At 41.1% G+C, this 17,524-nt stretch overlaps 1 protein-coding gene across 1 annotated transcript in view; it reads left to right on the forward strand.

Annotated features, from left to right (window-relative positions):
* Positions 1 to 17,524, forward strand: part of LOC126481070 (F-box/WD repeat-containing protein 7) — a 138,254-nt gene that overhangs the window by 1,871 nt on the left and 118,859 nt on the right. The window contains exon 3 of the mRNA XM_050104555.1: positions 10,036 to 10,112. Coding sequence (XP_049960512.1) covers positions 10,036 to 10,112 — 77 coding nt within the window. The remainder of the gene's footprint in view (positions 1 to 10,035; positions 10,113 to 17,524) is intronic.

The raw sequence follows: 17,524 nt of genomic DNA on the forward strand, positions 1-17,524 counted from the left end.
AGAATTTGGAATGACATAAAAAATAGGAAAGTACAAAAAGATGGGAGTAAAAATAAAGCAGACCAAAATCATGATAAATGGACAATTAGAGCAGGTTTAAAATTCAAATTCTTTAAAAATACTGTGATGGAGGACCAAAGACGTGATGCAAACATAAGATTGAAAGCAGCAATTACTGAGGAAGTGTTTGCTATTCAAGCAACGGAATGAAAATTTGATGTAGTGAGTGGCCAAATTGGACAGAGATTTACGTGGGACATAAACCTGGACATTATCAAAATATTAGGAAAGAGGGCTGTAAATGTGGGTATGAAGCAAAATAAAATTTTGGATTTGGAAGACTGAGTAGGACAGAAATTAACAGAAGATGAGAGAGATCAGAAGCCTCTTGGAGACCACAGGAATAGGAAGAAAAATTGGTTAGGCCGCATCTTGAGTAGGCAGCACTTACCCCAGTTGGAAATTTAAGGGGTGGTAAAGGAAAAAAAGGGAGATGAAGCAGATATCAACTAATAGACAGTTCAAGAAGCAAAGTAATAACTGTATGGGACTGAAGAGCAAAGCATAAGACAAGGAAATGGTGAAAGGCAGAATTACTCATGATTATGAAGACCCACATCAGCATTTATCAACTGACAGGAATGTGCAGTTTTCATGGATGAATTCTGGTTATAAATCCTCAAAGTTCTGATACTGTAGTTTGAAACTCCTGCATAAAGATGAATATTTTTGTATTATGGGTGATAAGGATACAATAGGTACATCAGTTACTTGGTTTTATGGAGATTTTTCAGGACAATGACCAACCTTACACTACAGAAGTATTAAAGCTACTATGCTTGTTGGTGTTGTTGTTAGCTGATGGGTTTTGGCATATTCATGTATTTGAACAAAAGGGGTAGGCTGAACATGTTAGCTGAGCTATAAACAGGTCTGGAGTTGGAAGGCCTCCTATTTATATTAAGATCTGGATGATTATTACTGTAGAAATGACAGTAAACATAATTTCACCTTGAACAGAATAAAAATCTGCAGCAAAACAGTTTATTTTATAATGTTAAGGATTTGAGAAATAATAGAGATGAGCATATATGTTTGGAACATTAAGTTCTCAGAAATTTGATGTCCTGTGTCTGCCTGAAGACCATGTAACCAGAGAGATGGAGAATTTGAATGGAAATAACTGCACACTGCACATCTTACTCATTTATAATAAATGTAAGGGAAAGCTGTGTTTAAAATGCAGAAGTTTGAGTTGGGGAGCTGCAACTGAAAATATTTCAGTTGTAACAATACCAGAGAAGGAAAGTTGCTACTCACCATATAGCGGAGATGCTGAGTCACTATAGGCACAATAAAGATTCACACAGCTTGTGGCCAATAAGGCCTTTGTCAACAGTACACACTCTCTCTCTCTCTCTCTCTCTCTCTCTCTCTCTCTCTCGCTCTCTCGCGTACGCAAATGCAACTTGCACACACGTCTGCAGTCTCGGAGAACTTCTCTGGTATTGTTACATTCCATCCTGGATATTTTACTAGGTTTGTTTTTTATGAATTTGATTTGTTTCAAATGTCATATAAAAAGAAATACTATATGGTTTTATGGTGTGGGTATAATATAAGGCTTTGGAAGAAGAAAATAATATATAGAAACGTTTTCTACAAATTCATTTTGTTACTGCATTTTTATTTCTGCTTAGACAATGGATACACCTAAGTTGATTGTCTTCATAGCTAGAAAATGAGAGATTGAATTGTGAACGTTGGGTGGATGAATGACTGAATGATCTGGTATGATCTGATCTGACTGGCAGTTTATTTATATATTCATTCATTCATCCAGTCATCATCTGATAATGATTCAGGGTTTGTCATCATTGTTCAATGAAAATAAATAGCTCAGTTATACAGAGACGTAGTATATATCAGGATGTTATTACATGGATGGAACAGACAGTTGGCTGTGGCCTTGCCAAAGGAACCGTCTTGGTATTTCCTGAAAATTATTTAGGAAATCCACGGAAAACATAAATTGGGATGGCCAGACATGGCAATTTCTGTCCTCTCAAATAAGTCAGTGTGCTAACAATTGCATGGCTTCATTTGTTTGGTCCCTGTTGCACATTCAAAACTTGGTTTCAGATAAACCACAGTTTCAACAGAGCTTGGAAGACTTTTTGATAGGCAACTCTTTCTACTCTATAGATAATATCTTAACAGGGATTGTCAGGCCAGCTTAAGTAAAAATGTCTGTTAGATTTAAGTTTTGACAGCACTTGGTTACAGTAGTCAGGATTAGGTATTTTTTGTATGATAAATGTATTAAAAGTGCATAACTGTGTTTCATTCTGACAGTGTATTAATTCTGGAAATATTAGCAGTCTCAGTTCACGGTAATGTATTCACCTATTTTGACAATCTCCTGCCAAATGATGTGGGTAGTGGGTGTTATATTCAAATGTTTTATGTTGTACTTTCTGACATGTTCCGCATCTATGAGAATCGTGCCATTTTTGGGTCTATGGAACGAAAACTGAATCTAATCTGTTGTTCACACATAATTTGCACAACATAACTTATTAGAAATACTTTTACACTCTTTGTTCACGTACCTCCACACTCATTGTACACGCCACAGACACCAGCTGGTGCATGACATCAGCATCACTAACATGCTTATAAGTCCCTTGTACTCCCCTCAGTCTGTCTGGAAAATTGACCCCAAGAAAACTGACTCCAGGACCATAAACATGCTACAATTCGCTGTACACATTTCCATGTCGTCCTCCCAATTTGTGTGTAAAACTGAATCAGCATTCCTCTTCCCATGATGAGTGAGATGTTCATCTTGGGAAAATAATAAGACATTAGTATTATGCACTGTAGATCTTGGGCATATTTCATTATTAACCACTAATAAGAGTCCACTAAGTAATCTCTGTATGGTATGGTTTACTTAGACTGATGAAGCATATTTCACGGCCTTTTTAAACATGTATATTTTAGTGATCTTTTTCATCTCCTTGGACAATCTGATATATAAAAATGGAATATTTGTTTGTTCGTCTTGTATGGGTTCCTTTACAGTTCATCCAATTGTGATGAACTAGAGGTTCCCGATGGCTGTCATGGATCATGATGAAATTTTATTTGTTCAATTGCAATGTTTCCATTAAACATGATCACCTAGCAGGTATTTGCAGAGATCCGTAGTGCAGGCTGCAACAGCGTGCCACCGAGTTTTCAGTAACTTTGAAACACATCACCAGCAGTATTTTCTTGAAAGAAACAAAACTACACCATATTGTAGAATTTTTTTGGTTTTAAATGAAATTATAAGAAAATATTTTATGAGTTATCTTCATAGGGATAATTTGAAGCAGTCAGTCAAAGAAATAGCTGCTTGAAAAAAATGTAAAGTTTGGCTTTTCATATATGCGGAAGTAAGTGCATGATAAATGTGAAACTTTGCATGTAATAACTTACCAACACAAGGTCTTAGACTATAAAATTCCATTCGCCTACTTTGTTGGACAGTTTGGGGTGAATAAGTTTCATTGCTTGAAAAGGGAAAAGGGACTGCAAACACAAGACACACACAGCAGATTCCATTAACAGTGATAAGAAGACAGAACGGTACATAAAGAAATAGCAGAACATATGTCTGTCAGAAGTGGCAAAGATATTTAAAAAATCAGAGGCACTGATAAGTTGTCAATCTGTGCACAGACAGCACAGGATACGTAGCACAACAAGCCACTGTGAAACACTCCTACTCTTGTTTGCTGCTTTTAAAGATACAATTGATAGTCATCTTCAGTTAGTTTGGAACTTTTCTTCGGCAAGTGCTTTTGTAAACATATGTGCCAATTGATCTTCTGACTTGATGTAGGAGACAAGAATAGGACCATCACGTATCTTTCCATAAATGTAATGAAACTTTGTGTTCAGATTTTTGTGATGTTTATTACTTTTTAACAATTGCAATGCACTTCAGTTGTCTGCAAAGACTTGGTTGTTCCTTGTTGCCCTGAATTGCTGCAAGAATGTATGAAGCCATATTGTCAGCAGCTGTGTTGTATGGTGCAACATCACTTTTATTGTAGGTGTGGCAACATATTTTTGCCTGCGAGATGACTATGTAACTGGTCCAGTGGTTAATCGTTTTTTCTTTATTCATCCATAGATCATCTCACAGTGATATAGAAATCAAGAAAATATAATTCAAATCAGTAGTTCAAAATATAAAACTCACAGAATACATTACAAGCTTTAAGGGTAGGATGGGGCAGTCTTTGAGAATAGGCCAGGTGATCAGCCATTGCTGACATAACTCACTGTTGAACAAGTATCAATATCTACAACAAAATTGGAATCTGAGTATATGAGGTTTAATACCTTTGTCTCTTGTACCTTGAAGATGTTTTAGCATGTAATTAACAGCAGTCAAGTGCTCAGGTCCAGAGTTTTGAGATCCTGAGTTACTTAACTGACAGAAAACATTGTATCATGTGCAAACAGAAACCCACCGACAGACTTGCAAAATAGAATTTCCCATGGCTTTCTTGTCTTCATTAGCTGGACACTGTTCAAAGTGCATCTGTAAACTGTACGTAATCAGTAGATGTTGCATGAGGTAACAGTTGTTCACGATGAACTTTCTAAGTTGCAACTAATATAGCCCTCTTAACAGATGATCACTTCTTTAGTTTCACAGTCCCAGCTGGTTTCCTATTCTGCAAAGTATCTGGGATTATCAAGCACAGTTTCAAAATGAATCTCGAATTCAAGTATTTATTTGTAACTGTGGTTGATTTTCTCAGAACTAGTCCTTCATCGACAAAAATTGCTAAAAAGTTTTTAAGGCCATCAACTGGAGCACAAAACACACAATTATCTGAATTAAGCTGTTTGAAATGAAAAAAAGAAAAAAAGCTTTATGAAAAGAACAAACTTTTGATTCCCACATCGTGGATAGTGCTCCAGTCCATAAAGGCTTTTCTTTAATTTATAGATTCATACCACCATCTGGTCTACGTTTAATGTCATAAACTGATTTACAACCAGTAGCCTGATGATCTGGAGGTAGATCCAGTAAGTCCAAGGTATTATTTATTGCCAATGAGGACATTTCATTCCTTCATATCACTTCTCAGTCTCTCTTAATGCCATTGCCTCAAGATTGTGGTTCACCAGTGACTGCTGTGCAAGCCACATAGTTTTGGAAATGAACTCGATGGTGTAATTCATAATGGTTTCTAAGATTCATTCCAAGTTGATGACCTCAGATGCTCCATCTTCCACAGGTCGTTGAATTTTGTCTTCTGGATCTGTCGGGAAGTTGTATTTGTACATAATGTTGAGGACCCAAGTTCTTTAGGGTATCCTGTAGTATTTTCAATGAGAACCACATTTACTGAAATTATTTTCTTTGTTATCGGATCATACAACTTGTAATTGTTCCTGTAACCTGACATTACCATATTCTTTTATTTGCTTTGAAATTTGGATGAAAATTTTTTAGGTGTATGCATAAAATGTTCAGTTCTAAAACTCCACATACGGTGTAATGATGGTTTTAACCCCAATAATTTCACATAAGATATCTTTTCACAAGTAGATTCTCATAGGCAAAGATTTAATGTATGGTGTAGACTACTGTGTTGACAGCTTCTGTCAAAGGTTTATCTGAAGACAAGAATTGAAGCATTGTGCTAGCATTTTCTACAGTTGATCTGACATCACCTCCAGCTTCACCCATCTACATCTGTACTCTGCAAACCACTGTGAGGTGAATGGCAGAGGGTACGCCACTTTGTACCACTTGTTAGGGTTTCTTCCCGTTACATTAGAGTGTGGGAAGAATGATTGTTTGAATGCCTCTGTGCATGCAGTAATCATTCTAATCTTATCCTCACAATCCCTATCTGAGTGATGCATAGGGCATTTTAAAATATTCCTAGAGTCATCCTTTAAAGCCGGTTCTTGAAACTTTTTGTTTTTGGGATAGTTTACGTCTATCTTCAAGAGTCTGCCAGTTCAGTTCCTTCAGTATCTCTGTGACACTCTCACACTCATTAAACAAACCGATGACCATTCATGATGCCCTTCTCTGTACATGTTCAGTATGTCCTGTTAGTCCTATCTGGTATGGGTCCGACACACTTGAGCAATATTTTAGAACTGGTTCCACAAGTGATCTGTAAGCAATAAACCAAAGTGTACCACCTGCTTGACCCACAGCTGAGCCTGTGTAATCATTCCATTTCATGTCACTGTAAAGTATTACACCCAGGTATTTATATATTACGGTAGTATCTGTTCCCGAAAGAACAGTTACCGTTGACAACCATGCAGCTTTGCTAGAAATGAAATGATAATTAAATGGACACCCTAGCTGCAAACAGGTGTTGATGTTCTTCATTGGGGACATGTTGAAAATATGTACCCCGACCGGGACTCAAACCCGGGATCTCCTGCTTGCATGGCAGATGCTCTATCCATCTGAGCCACTGAGGGCACAGAGGATAGTGTGCCTGCGGGGACTTATCCCTTGCACACTTCCCGTGAGACCCACATTCCCAACATGTCCACACCACTACATTCTATTAGACGCTCCCCACCCTCAGTCTCAAGATTTCACAACTAGATGTGATGGGTCAGGTTATATTTTCCATGTATATTGATATACGAGGCCCATCTAAAAAGCATCTGGCCAGAAAAAATATTTCGAATACCTTATGGAGTTGGGACCCTAATCCCCTTCCAAGTAGGGCCCTTGTGCTTCAACACACTTAGCCCACCGATCCTTCCACTGCTGGAAACATCTGTGTAAGTCTTCTTCTGGAATGGTGTTCAGCTCCGTTGACGTGTTCCACGTTACCTCTTTTCTACTCCCAAAATGGGATCCTTTCAGTGGCATCTTCAATTTTGGAGACAACCAAAAGTCGCAAGGAGCCATGTCTGGAGAGTAGGGAGGTTGGTGAATGGCTGTAATTCCATGTTTGGCCAAGAAATTTTGTATCAAGTTGGATAAATGTGTGGGGACATTGTCGTGATGCAGTTGTCAGTTTTTCACCATCCACATGTCTGGTATTTAACGCTGGATTCCATCACAGTCGCTGGATAACATCTTGATAGTACTCCTTTGTCACTGTTTGTCCATCTGGTGTGTATTCGTGATGCACAATTCAACAACAGCTGCACTCCGAGCAGTTTGTGGCCTGCCAGAACATTGGTCACTCTCCGCTGATGTGCGGCCGTTTTTGAATTGGTTAAACCACTCCTCAATTTGTGTTACATCCATTGCATCTTCTCCAAACACCTGCTGAATCTTACAAATTGTATCGCTTTGAGAATCGTCAAGCTTTTGACAAAATTTGATGCAGTATCTTTGCTCATTACGTTCAGTCATCTTGAGAGAATCGGTAATCCAACGAACACGTTGTGTAGCACCTCACTCAGTGACTGACAGGCAGCGACTGATGCGCTGGAAGGTGGGGACAAAATCTATGCATACACTTAAAGGTCTCTTCCTTTACTGTGTACAATGGCGCCACGCTATCATCTCTATTTTGTGCGGGAAAGTCAAAGGTTGGATACTTTTTAGACAGACCTTGTATTTCTTTTTATGGTCCCTTACCTCATTGGTAAAAACATAACCCTTATAGGGTCAGTTTTTGTTTGGCAGAGTTTTAAGTTCCTTTTTTCTTAGGAATAGGTTGAGATATCAAGTTGAAATTTGTCACGTACTAAGGCCTACAGTCCCTTAGCAGCGTGAAAAATTTAAATGCAGTCATTTATGTCGCATAGTTCGATACTCCCCAATTTGCTCATCAGACCTGAGACAAGTTTACAGTAGAAGTGAAGGAGAAAATCTGAAAGTTGTTAATTTGTAATTATGCCGCATAAAAAAATGTTTGTAATTTTTTAATCTGTATTTATTTTCATTATGACCCCATTTTCTCAGAAAATGGGTGGAGGTATCAAGTTGACAGTCCCTTGGTGGAGTAAATAATTTAACCTTCTAAGTCAATGCATTCAATAGATACAGTTATATGTATAACTAACTTAGGTCTTTATATCAATTCATTCAAAAGAATCAGCTGTATGTGTCACATATTTTGATACAGATTCATTCAGCAAAACCTGTAGATCAACCATCTACACATGTTGGGCCTTGGAGATCTAGCAGTAATGCATGTCCCTGGAAACTGAGAGGTCACAGGATTGAATCTCGGTCTGGCTATAATTATATCATCATCGTCATCGTCGTCGTCTTCCTTGTCGTCCTATAAAATCTTCTTACTTTACAAGCCACGTCTTTTTGAATAGAATGCACGAGCTTTCAATAGCTGTCTCCACCATCATCATCATGAGTTAAATAACTGACTGCTGGAGCTGGCACAATGTTCTGCTTGTATAGATGTAGTGGCAGCATCTGGACCCTTCCCGAGAGGCACAGAAGGCAAGTTTGGCAGCTCGTAGTGGCTCCATTGTGCTGTGGGACCTTGTGACCTCACATGGCGTGAGGGGCCAGTGCCACATTTCAAACTGCTGCTCCTGCTTTCCCGAAAGTGTCAAGCCTACATCTTTGCTTTGCCCCATGCTCTACTAAGTCTGTAATCCTGGTCTCTGTTTATTCTAATTTTGGTTGCTTCTTTGATAACAGAATCCCAATATGAATTATGTTTGAGCCAAAACTCATCTTTTTAACTTTTTTTTTTTTTTTAGGCAGTTTTCAGCCATGGCCAACTTCTCGAATTTCCTGTGTTTAATATGTTCTGAATACACTGCACAACACTTGGCAATAGTGTGAGTAGTTTGACCTTTGTAAATGCTGCCACATTCACAGGGGACAGCAGGAACAGAAAGACCTATGTTGTCTTCAATGGCGTGTAACAAGCCGGTCGCTGTGGCCGAACAGTTCTAGGTGCTTCAGTCCGGAACCGTGTGACTGCTACGGTCGCAGGTTCGAATCCCGCCTCGGGCATGGATGTGTGTGATGTCCTTAGGTTAGTTAGGGTTAAGTAGTTCTAGAGGACTGATGACCTCAGACGTTAAGTCCCATAGTGTTCAGAGCCATTTGAACCATTTGGTGCGTAACATCTCTCTTATCTAGGAGGCAGGCCAAAACAATGGTCTCAGTCAGTCTCTTCAGCACACACCCTATCTTGCTAGCAATCGCTTCACAGTTTGGAAGAAATGCAGCCACTTGGAGCTGCTAAACTTGCCTTACGCACATGTACAGCTCCAGCCATCTATGGAAGGTTCCAGAGGTTGCCGTTACATCTATATTAGCAGAACACCACGCCAGCCCTGGTAATCAACTTGTGGTGGTGGTGGTGGTGGTGGTGGTGAAGACGACGACAAGTATGAAAAGCTAGAGTATTTTATTGGAAATGACAGGGTTTGTAAACTGAGACGCATGCCACCATGAGACTCGGGGGACAAGTATTATTATTGTTGTTGTTGTTTTATCATCATTATCATCTATATTCATAATTAGGTTTGTACAGAACCCTCAGAGAGCGAGTTTTAGCACATTCTTTTTTTATATTTTTATTATTTCATTATTTCATTAACTGATTAACAAGTTGACTGGTTCCTTATCATAATACGTTTGTGAAAAAATGTGATTTATGCCAAGGTTTGGGTTCCAAACTAGTGCCTCTGTGGATTTGAAAACCGATGCATGCCTTTGATTATAAGAAATGATGACAAAAAACTTTTTTTCACAACAAATAAACAAAAATAAGTCTGCAGCTAACTGTACCACAGTTTATTGTTGTACATTTTAAATACATAATGTATGTCATTCCATGGATAGTTATTGAAACATTTGTTTGTTCAGTATTAACGAAAAATTTTCCCTCTGGCTTCAGATTGCAGAAAATCTTTCCTGTTGTACATAGACATAATTAATTAAACAGCTTGACATTTTCCTAAATATTTTCTCTATCTTTTTACTACAAATGTTATGTAATTCATTTCCTTTGTAAAATTTTTAATGAATTTCAAAACTTTTTATTTTAGAGGAAACGGAAACTTGAAGTACAAAGTGGGTTTCCCTGCAAGAAACTCTTCCCAGAGAGCAAGACTGGAATAATGAGGTATGTTAGCAGTCTATAGATTGGCCAAAGTGGAGTATTTGAATGCCAAATAAATTGACTATTTGTAAATTCTCTCTTTTAGTAGTAGGGAATTGTGCTGTCAGTTTTGCTGACAGGTTTACGTGTTCTAAAACGTCAGCTTTTAAATTATAATAAGATACTTAATTGTCTCCCCAGTAAGGAATTAACATACTTATTACTGATTTGGACTCATCTGTTTAGGAAAAATAAGTGCTGGATAACATGTCATTTTCTATGAGAGAAGCTAGTTACGCACTAGAAAATAGATTTCTAAAACGTTCATTTATAATTAGGAAAAGAGAAAGCAAGTTACTCATAGTACTATAATTATTAATTTCAAACTGAAAGACTTGCCTGACTTGCCACTGTTGTCTTACATAAAGCATCAGTTGCAGGAAAAATGTACTGTGGTATCTAATTAGGATAAAACATACTTAGCAGTCTTAATTGTAACAAGATATTGTCCCCCAAAGGAACCCACATCTCTTTTGTGGGTATGTGAGTGGCGCACATGTGGCCCGCAGCTGTTAAAACTTTCTTCTCTCCTGGGTTGCATTCTCTTCCACATATCCACTCCTTCCCATCCTAGCTTTCACCCCCCCCCCCCCTCCTGTCTTCCCCCCCCCTCCTATCTGTGTGTTTCCCTTTATGACAACGTGGCTATTCTGTCAGTTCTGGTATTCCTTTTCGGTCTTGTGTCCCATGTTTCCTCCCCCTCCCCCCCCTTTTTTTGGCTTTTTGTAGTCGCCCTTGGAGTGTGACCTATTCTACATTCTGTTTCCAAAGTGTGTGTATTTGGGGATGAACTCCCTCCTTGGCACCTAAGGCATGCATTCCTCTCCCTCCCTCCCTTCCTTCCATCCCCACTGTAGAGCCTCCTCCTGCCTCCCCCCTCCCTCCCCCCCCCCCCCCCCCCCCCAACCCACTGGTTCAACAGCAAGCGTACCCAGTCGGTGTGGTGGGGCTGTTATGTGCCCATCTGGCTGAGTCCCCTGACAACATAAGGATCGTACGTCTGGTACCTGAGCTGTCACCACCTTGCATATGCCTAGCAGTGTTTGCTCATCTTTTAGGGGCATCAGAACTCCCATCAATGACAATTGCTGCAGCTGGGTGTTGCCCACACGGGGAGCCCCTGATCGTGGTGGGTGGTACCACGGCGTATACTCTGCACATGAAGTGTGCTAAGCTCCTTGCAATTGGCCACTCACCTCTGCAGCAATCTTTCTGCCTGTACTTTTACTTCAACAGCCTTCCCCTCCCTGGTCATCCCCAGGGAGAAGGGCTTCTGTCACTAGCTTGAGGCAAAACCCTTTCCTCATTATTTGGTTTGTTCCAGGACACACAGGGTGATTTTTGCTACTACCTAACAGCTCTTTTCTGTAGGATGTATCAAAGATAAGTCTGGAGAAATTGGCTCTCTTATTAAGGTGTAATCTGGCTTCCTCCTGATTAAAAACTCTTCTGCCAATCAGTCAACTTCCCTTTATACTTGCGAATGTTTAGGAGATATCCCAGTGAGCAGACTCCTCACTAACCCTTAAATATGACCCAGGGAATTATTTTCCACAGGCACCACCTCCTTCAGTCTGTTAAGGATCAGATCTGGCACAGCACGATGTTCATTTTGTCCAGTGAGTTCAGAAGGGTGCTAAGGACAATCACGTTGATACCAGTGCATCCATCCTGGCTTTTGAGGGAGATACCCTTCCAGAAAAAGTCAGTCATGGTTTACACAAAGCCCTATATCCCATATCCCTGTCTCTATTTTGCTCACATGTCTTTGCAATGTGAGGAGAATCCTATTTGTGGCAAGTGTGGCTTGCCTCTCCATATGGGGAATCCTTGCACCTTTAGTGCCAAAGTGCGTGAACTGTTGCAGCCCACATTATCCTCACTCGCTGGAGTACCTGATCTATAAAAAGGAAAGGAAGAGTCAGGAATTCAAAACTCTCGATGCCCTCAGAGGTTCAGTATTCATTTGCTGGGTACAGGCAGTGCGACCTCATAGTTTCAGAGCTGGGGACTGGTAAGCATTGCCAGTTCCCCATTGCTGTAAGCTCTGGGCATACTTCAGTGAGCACAGTGTGGCGCAGCAGTGGAATGTTGTCTGTCTTAGGGAAAGGGGATCTTGGCTTGAACACCTGCATCACAAGGACGGAATAAACCTCTTTTAAAAAAACCCACAGTCTCAAGGTGTGCTGTGGCTGATGGGACACATGGCTATTGATGTGGAACAGTCATTAGCGGGCAATCTCTGGGCAGCCTGCCACACGACAGTTGTATAAGGCCTACTCAGGCATCCTGGGCTTTGTTTGGGTGGGCCCTTATTTCCATGACTGTTCGTGGGTCCGAGATGGAACCCTTGAAAGCATCTCCCTCTGCTTCCAGCAAAAAGGGAGTAACGCTTGGGAGTATTCACACCCATTCTTCCAAGAGAATGGAAAGAGGCTAGTCCTCCTGAGAATAAGAATGCTTTAGACTTCAGTAACAGGGCTCATGGAGTTGTGAATAATAATGCGTTTTTGGTGATAGAGAAAGAAGGGGACATTTGAAAAAGTGTTCCCCCTTCTGTATCCATAAGGATTTTGAAGGCCTTGTGCTGGCACTTTAAAATCTATGAAACAACTGTGTTATTTCTCATTGTTCGTCAAAACTAGCAGCTCAAAGCAGGTGGAACTCCTTTCATACTTCCATGAGTGGGCGCGTTGCGGCTTTTGCACCACAATTAGTTTTACATTTTTAACCGAAGGAAAAATATTCATCCCATCAGTAATAGATAGGTAAAATCCATCAATTTCTCTTTCCATAATTTCAGCACTTGCTTTTGGACCTGGCAATACTTTTAGGGTGTTTTTAGAAGAAGAAGAAGGAAGCAGTTCACTTATCCAAATAGTTTAATCTTTTCTTACGTAAAATTGATAATCCTCTGTTTGTTGTTTCCCCTCTTCAACCAGGTGGTCATCTGTTGATTGTTTGGAATCAATGCTGTGATTTTCTTCTTCAATAACGTCCTCTTCTGACTCAGATTCACATGAATCTGACAATTCTAGTAATTCTTCTTCTGACATTTCTCGCAATACTTTCTCATAGTCTTCAGGACAAATAATTAGACAGTGCCTGTCAAATGCCTCTTTTTTCTCCATTTCCACACTTTTATGATGTCTAATGAAACACATGTTTTTGTAAAAGTAATATATTGTAGCAAATCAATATCCAATACTGTAAAAAGTAATGAAATTTTCATATGGGAACTTTGACTAGATTCAAATATTCATCATATACTAATATAAAAGAAAGATTGCCTTGAGACGAAAGAAAAACACAAGTATAGAAAATACTTACATCACAAGGTGCGTAGCAGCAAACACACTGCAAACAACAGTAGCTACCAAACTGCTGAAAGCATGAATCGCGCAAATGTAGCAAGTGGTGACATCCATTGAGAACAACAAATCTGTATCTGGATGTGTACGTAATTGTAATGCTGTCTGTGATACTAACAGAAAACTAAATATTGCGGCTATCTGTCGCAAGTGCGTTCACCAAAGGGTTAAGGAATTGTAGAAACTGGGTGAATAGGATATCATTGTTGAGATGCACACCTCTCTCAACTCTAATAAGGGCATTGTCACATGTCGAGATATTGTGGACATGGACATAGCGGAAATGAAAAAAGAATGGACATCCATGAGGATAGTCTGTGGAGCAATGAAAGTGAAGGACTAATGGAGACACTGAAAAGACTGCCACTTTCATTGTCACTTTCAATTCTCCTACACTTCCTGAACATGTTATGGTGGCGTTCCTTCAACTTAATGTTCAGCCTTGCATACCAAACCCTAAGTGGCACTGTAAATGCCACTGTTTCAGCCATACAACCATGAGTTGTGGAGGTGCAGAAAACCAGCTCACAGTGCTGGGACTTACTGCCTGTCTCCTGCGATCTGCGTCAACTGCTATGGGAAGTACCCAGTCTGGAGTCGAGACTGCTCTGTTTTTGCTGAGCAGTGCGAAATACAGGAAATAAATGCTCAAGCGAATCCCCTATGCCAAAGCCAAAACAGAATATAAGGCTACGAAACCCCTTGCCTTTGCCACCCCATTTTCTTCCATGGTGCAGAAATCTATTCCCATGCCGATGCTTCACGCAGATGATGTCTAGCATGCCTGTATCCACCACAAGCACCTGTACTTGCACGTTTACATGCCAAGAATAAAAGATTAAGGACAAAGCAATTCAGTCAACTGCAACAAGAAAGACCAAAAATATTTCCACCGTGAGCATCCAGAAGCCACACACAAAGCAGAGCGCCTTTCAGTGGCCCCTTCCCCCCTCACCCTCAGTGGGACAAGGTGCAGGGAAAGGTTCCCAATGTTCGGGTCACAAGCTGTGCCTGGCTGAGTCAGACATCATTCTGGCATGTCTAACTGATGAGGAGGACACCATGGAGTTAGATCCCTCAAATCCAGCCAGTCCCTCCACTTGCCCTCGCTCTAAAAGAGCTTCACGTCCTTGGTGCGAAGGTATGGGTACATTTAAACTGCAAGCTGACATGGTTCCCATACTACAATGGAATGTGAATGGGTTCAGGAATCATGTGGAGAAACTGAAACCCCGAGCACAGGCATGCCCCTTGTGCTTGTGTTTACAAGAAACGCATTTGTATCTTTAAAATGTCCCTGTGCTGTGGGACTGTAAGCTATACTGCAAGGATCACCTATTGGAGGAAGAGCCAAGGGAAGGGTTGCAGTGTTTGTCACTAATTCACATCACTCTTCTGCTCTCCCCCTGGCTACTCGGCTACTGACCTGCAAACAGTAGCAGTTGAAATTCATGCACATCAGAAGCTTACATTTTGCTCTCTGTATTTATCTCAGTTGGATGCAGTATACTCTGAGGCTCTCACAGATCTTTCGGAGCAACTCCCTTGACCATTTCTCCTCCTGGGAGACTTCGATGCCCATCATGTCCTGTGGGGCCCAACCCCTACTTGCCCTCTGGGTCAGGTTTTGGAGAGCCTCCTAACATCTCAAGAGCTGTGCATTCTAAACACTGGTACTCCCACTCATTTCTGTGTTGCTACTTTGTCATTCTTGGCCATCAACCTATCTCTCTGCTCTCCAACAATCATGTTCACTGGGAGGTCATTGATAACTTTCACTCCCTTGACCACTTCCCAATCAGCATTCACCTACTAGATGGCACATTGCTGGAACAGAAGCTACCAACATGGATGACAGGGAGAGCAAACTGGGTGCAGTTCTGCCAGTTGGCTGCGTTTGAACACTGTGACAGTGTCCAGGAATGGGTGGACCACATCACACATGTGATCTGTCCTGCAGCTGACCTCTCTATACCAAAGTCTTTCAGTCCTCTCATGAGGCGACCTCCTTCTGGCAACCTGTACCTTGGTGGACAGAAGAGAGCCATCCAGGCCAGACATGTGTCTCTTTGATGGTTTAAATGCCGCCTGAAAGTGGACAACCTTACTGTCTTTCGAGTCACAAGAGCCAAGTCTCAACATGTCATTAAGGAGAGCAAAAAACAGTCATGGCAAGCGTTCCTGGACTCTATTAATGGTTCCAGTTGTTCTACAAAAGTACAGGAAGCCATCAGGAGCATTTCTGCTAAATGCAGCTGTTCACCAATAGCAGAATTGCTGAAGCAGAGGTGTCTCCAAATGATGCTCAGAGACATTGCTTAGACGCTGGCTGAAATTTTGCAAAAACTACAGCTGATGTAAGCCAGGATCTGGCATTTCATTGTTACTGCAAAGAGGGACAAGTTGGATTTAAGATCCAACTGTTTCAAGGCCTGCAACTCCTGTTTCTCCATTTGGGAGCTCAAATGGCACTGTCTGAGACTTGTGATACTTCAGTTGGACACAACCAAATCTGATACTGCATGCTTTGACATTTGCCAGTGGCATCAAAGGTTATCCTCCCCAAATGTTTTAATCTAATATGGCAGATAGCAACTTCACCAACTCATGGAGGGAGGTCGTTCTGATACTTCTCCTGAAACTGGGAAAGGACTGTAAATCTCCCAGTAGTTACATGAGTATCACCTTAACAAGCTGTGTAGGAGAGACCCTGGAGTGAATGGTTAACTGTCCTCTGGTCTGGTTTTGAGAGACCAGACAACTCCTTAGCCACACTCAGTGTGGATTCTGGAGATTTTGGTCCACTGTTGACAACCTGACCCTGCTAGAGCAGTCTTGCTAAGGCAATTATCTCTGTATCGGTGTATTCTTAGATATCAGTAAGGTGTAAGATACTTCTTGGAGACATTGTATTCTTGCACAACTGCATCAGTGGGGCTTTTGTGGCCACCTCTCCATCTTCACATTGTCTTTTCTGTCTCAACAGCTTTCTCGGAGCCGAACTGGTGCCTCACTGTCAGTTCTTTTTGAGCAGGAGAAATGGTGTCCCTCAGGGCAGTGTTTTAAGTGTTACCCTATTTGCCATAGCCATAAATGGTATCACATCCATGGTAAGGAGTCCTGTACAGTGCTCCTTATTTGTGAACGATTTTGCTGTTTCCTGTTGCTCTACTAGTGTTGCAAAGCAAGCTGTCAGTTGCAACTTACAGTGCGAAGGTTACAGGAGTTGGCTGCAAGGACATATGTTCATTTTAATCTTCTTGTCATTTTTTCAATTTGCCTGACTTGCATATGGGGGATACCATCCTACATTTTAGAGACTCGGTGCGGTTACGGGCCTCATTTTTGACTCGGAATTGTTGTGGTTGCCACACTTAAGAGACCTGAAAGCCAGAACCCTCGAGGCACTGAATATCTTAATGCCTTAGCCACAGATCGTGGGGTGCAGGTAGAGCATGTCTGCTCCAGTTTTTATAGGTCTTTCGTGCGCTTGTGGCTGACGTATGGGGGCACTGTGTATGGATCAGTGAGGCCTTAATATTTGAAGATAACTGATGCTGACACCATGAGGGGATTCTGCTGGACACGAGTGCTTATAGGACCAGTCCCATACCCAGCCTCTGTGCTGAGGCCGGGGAACCGCCACTTACCATCCAGCGACGGCTCCTCTTGGTGCACTAGGCATGTAAGATTCTTGCAGCTCTGACTTTACCCACACATCATACTGTTGCTCATCGACCTCTGGAATGCCTTTTCTTCAACTGTCCATGGGCCACACTGCCATTTGGGATCAGCATGTGCTGGAGTCACTAGTTGTGTAGCAAGTACAACCCCAAATCCAGGGTTTTAACCATCTGCCGCCTTGGTTACTGGAGAGGCCCAGCGTCATTTTAGATTCAGTGACTGTGCTCCTGCTTCTGTTTTTAATTTGATATTTAGAGACATTTTATATGTGCACCACAATAATGTAGCTGTCTTTATGACTGGGTCTAAGCAGGGGACTCC

The sequence above is a fragment of the Schistocerca serialis genome, chromosome 5, assembly GCF_023864345.2.
Source record: "Schistocerca serialis cubense isolate TAMUIC-IGC-003099 chromosome 5, iqSchSeri2.2, whole genome shotgun sequence".
Classification (NCBI taxonomy): Eukaryota; Metazoa; Arthropoda; class Insecta; order Orthoptera; family Acrididae; genus Schistocerca; species Schistocerca serialis.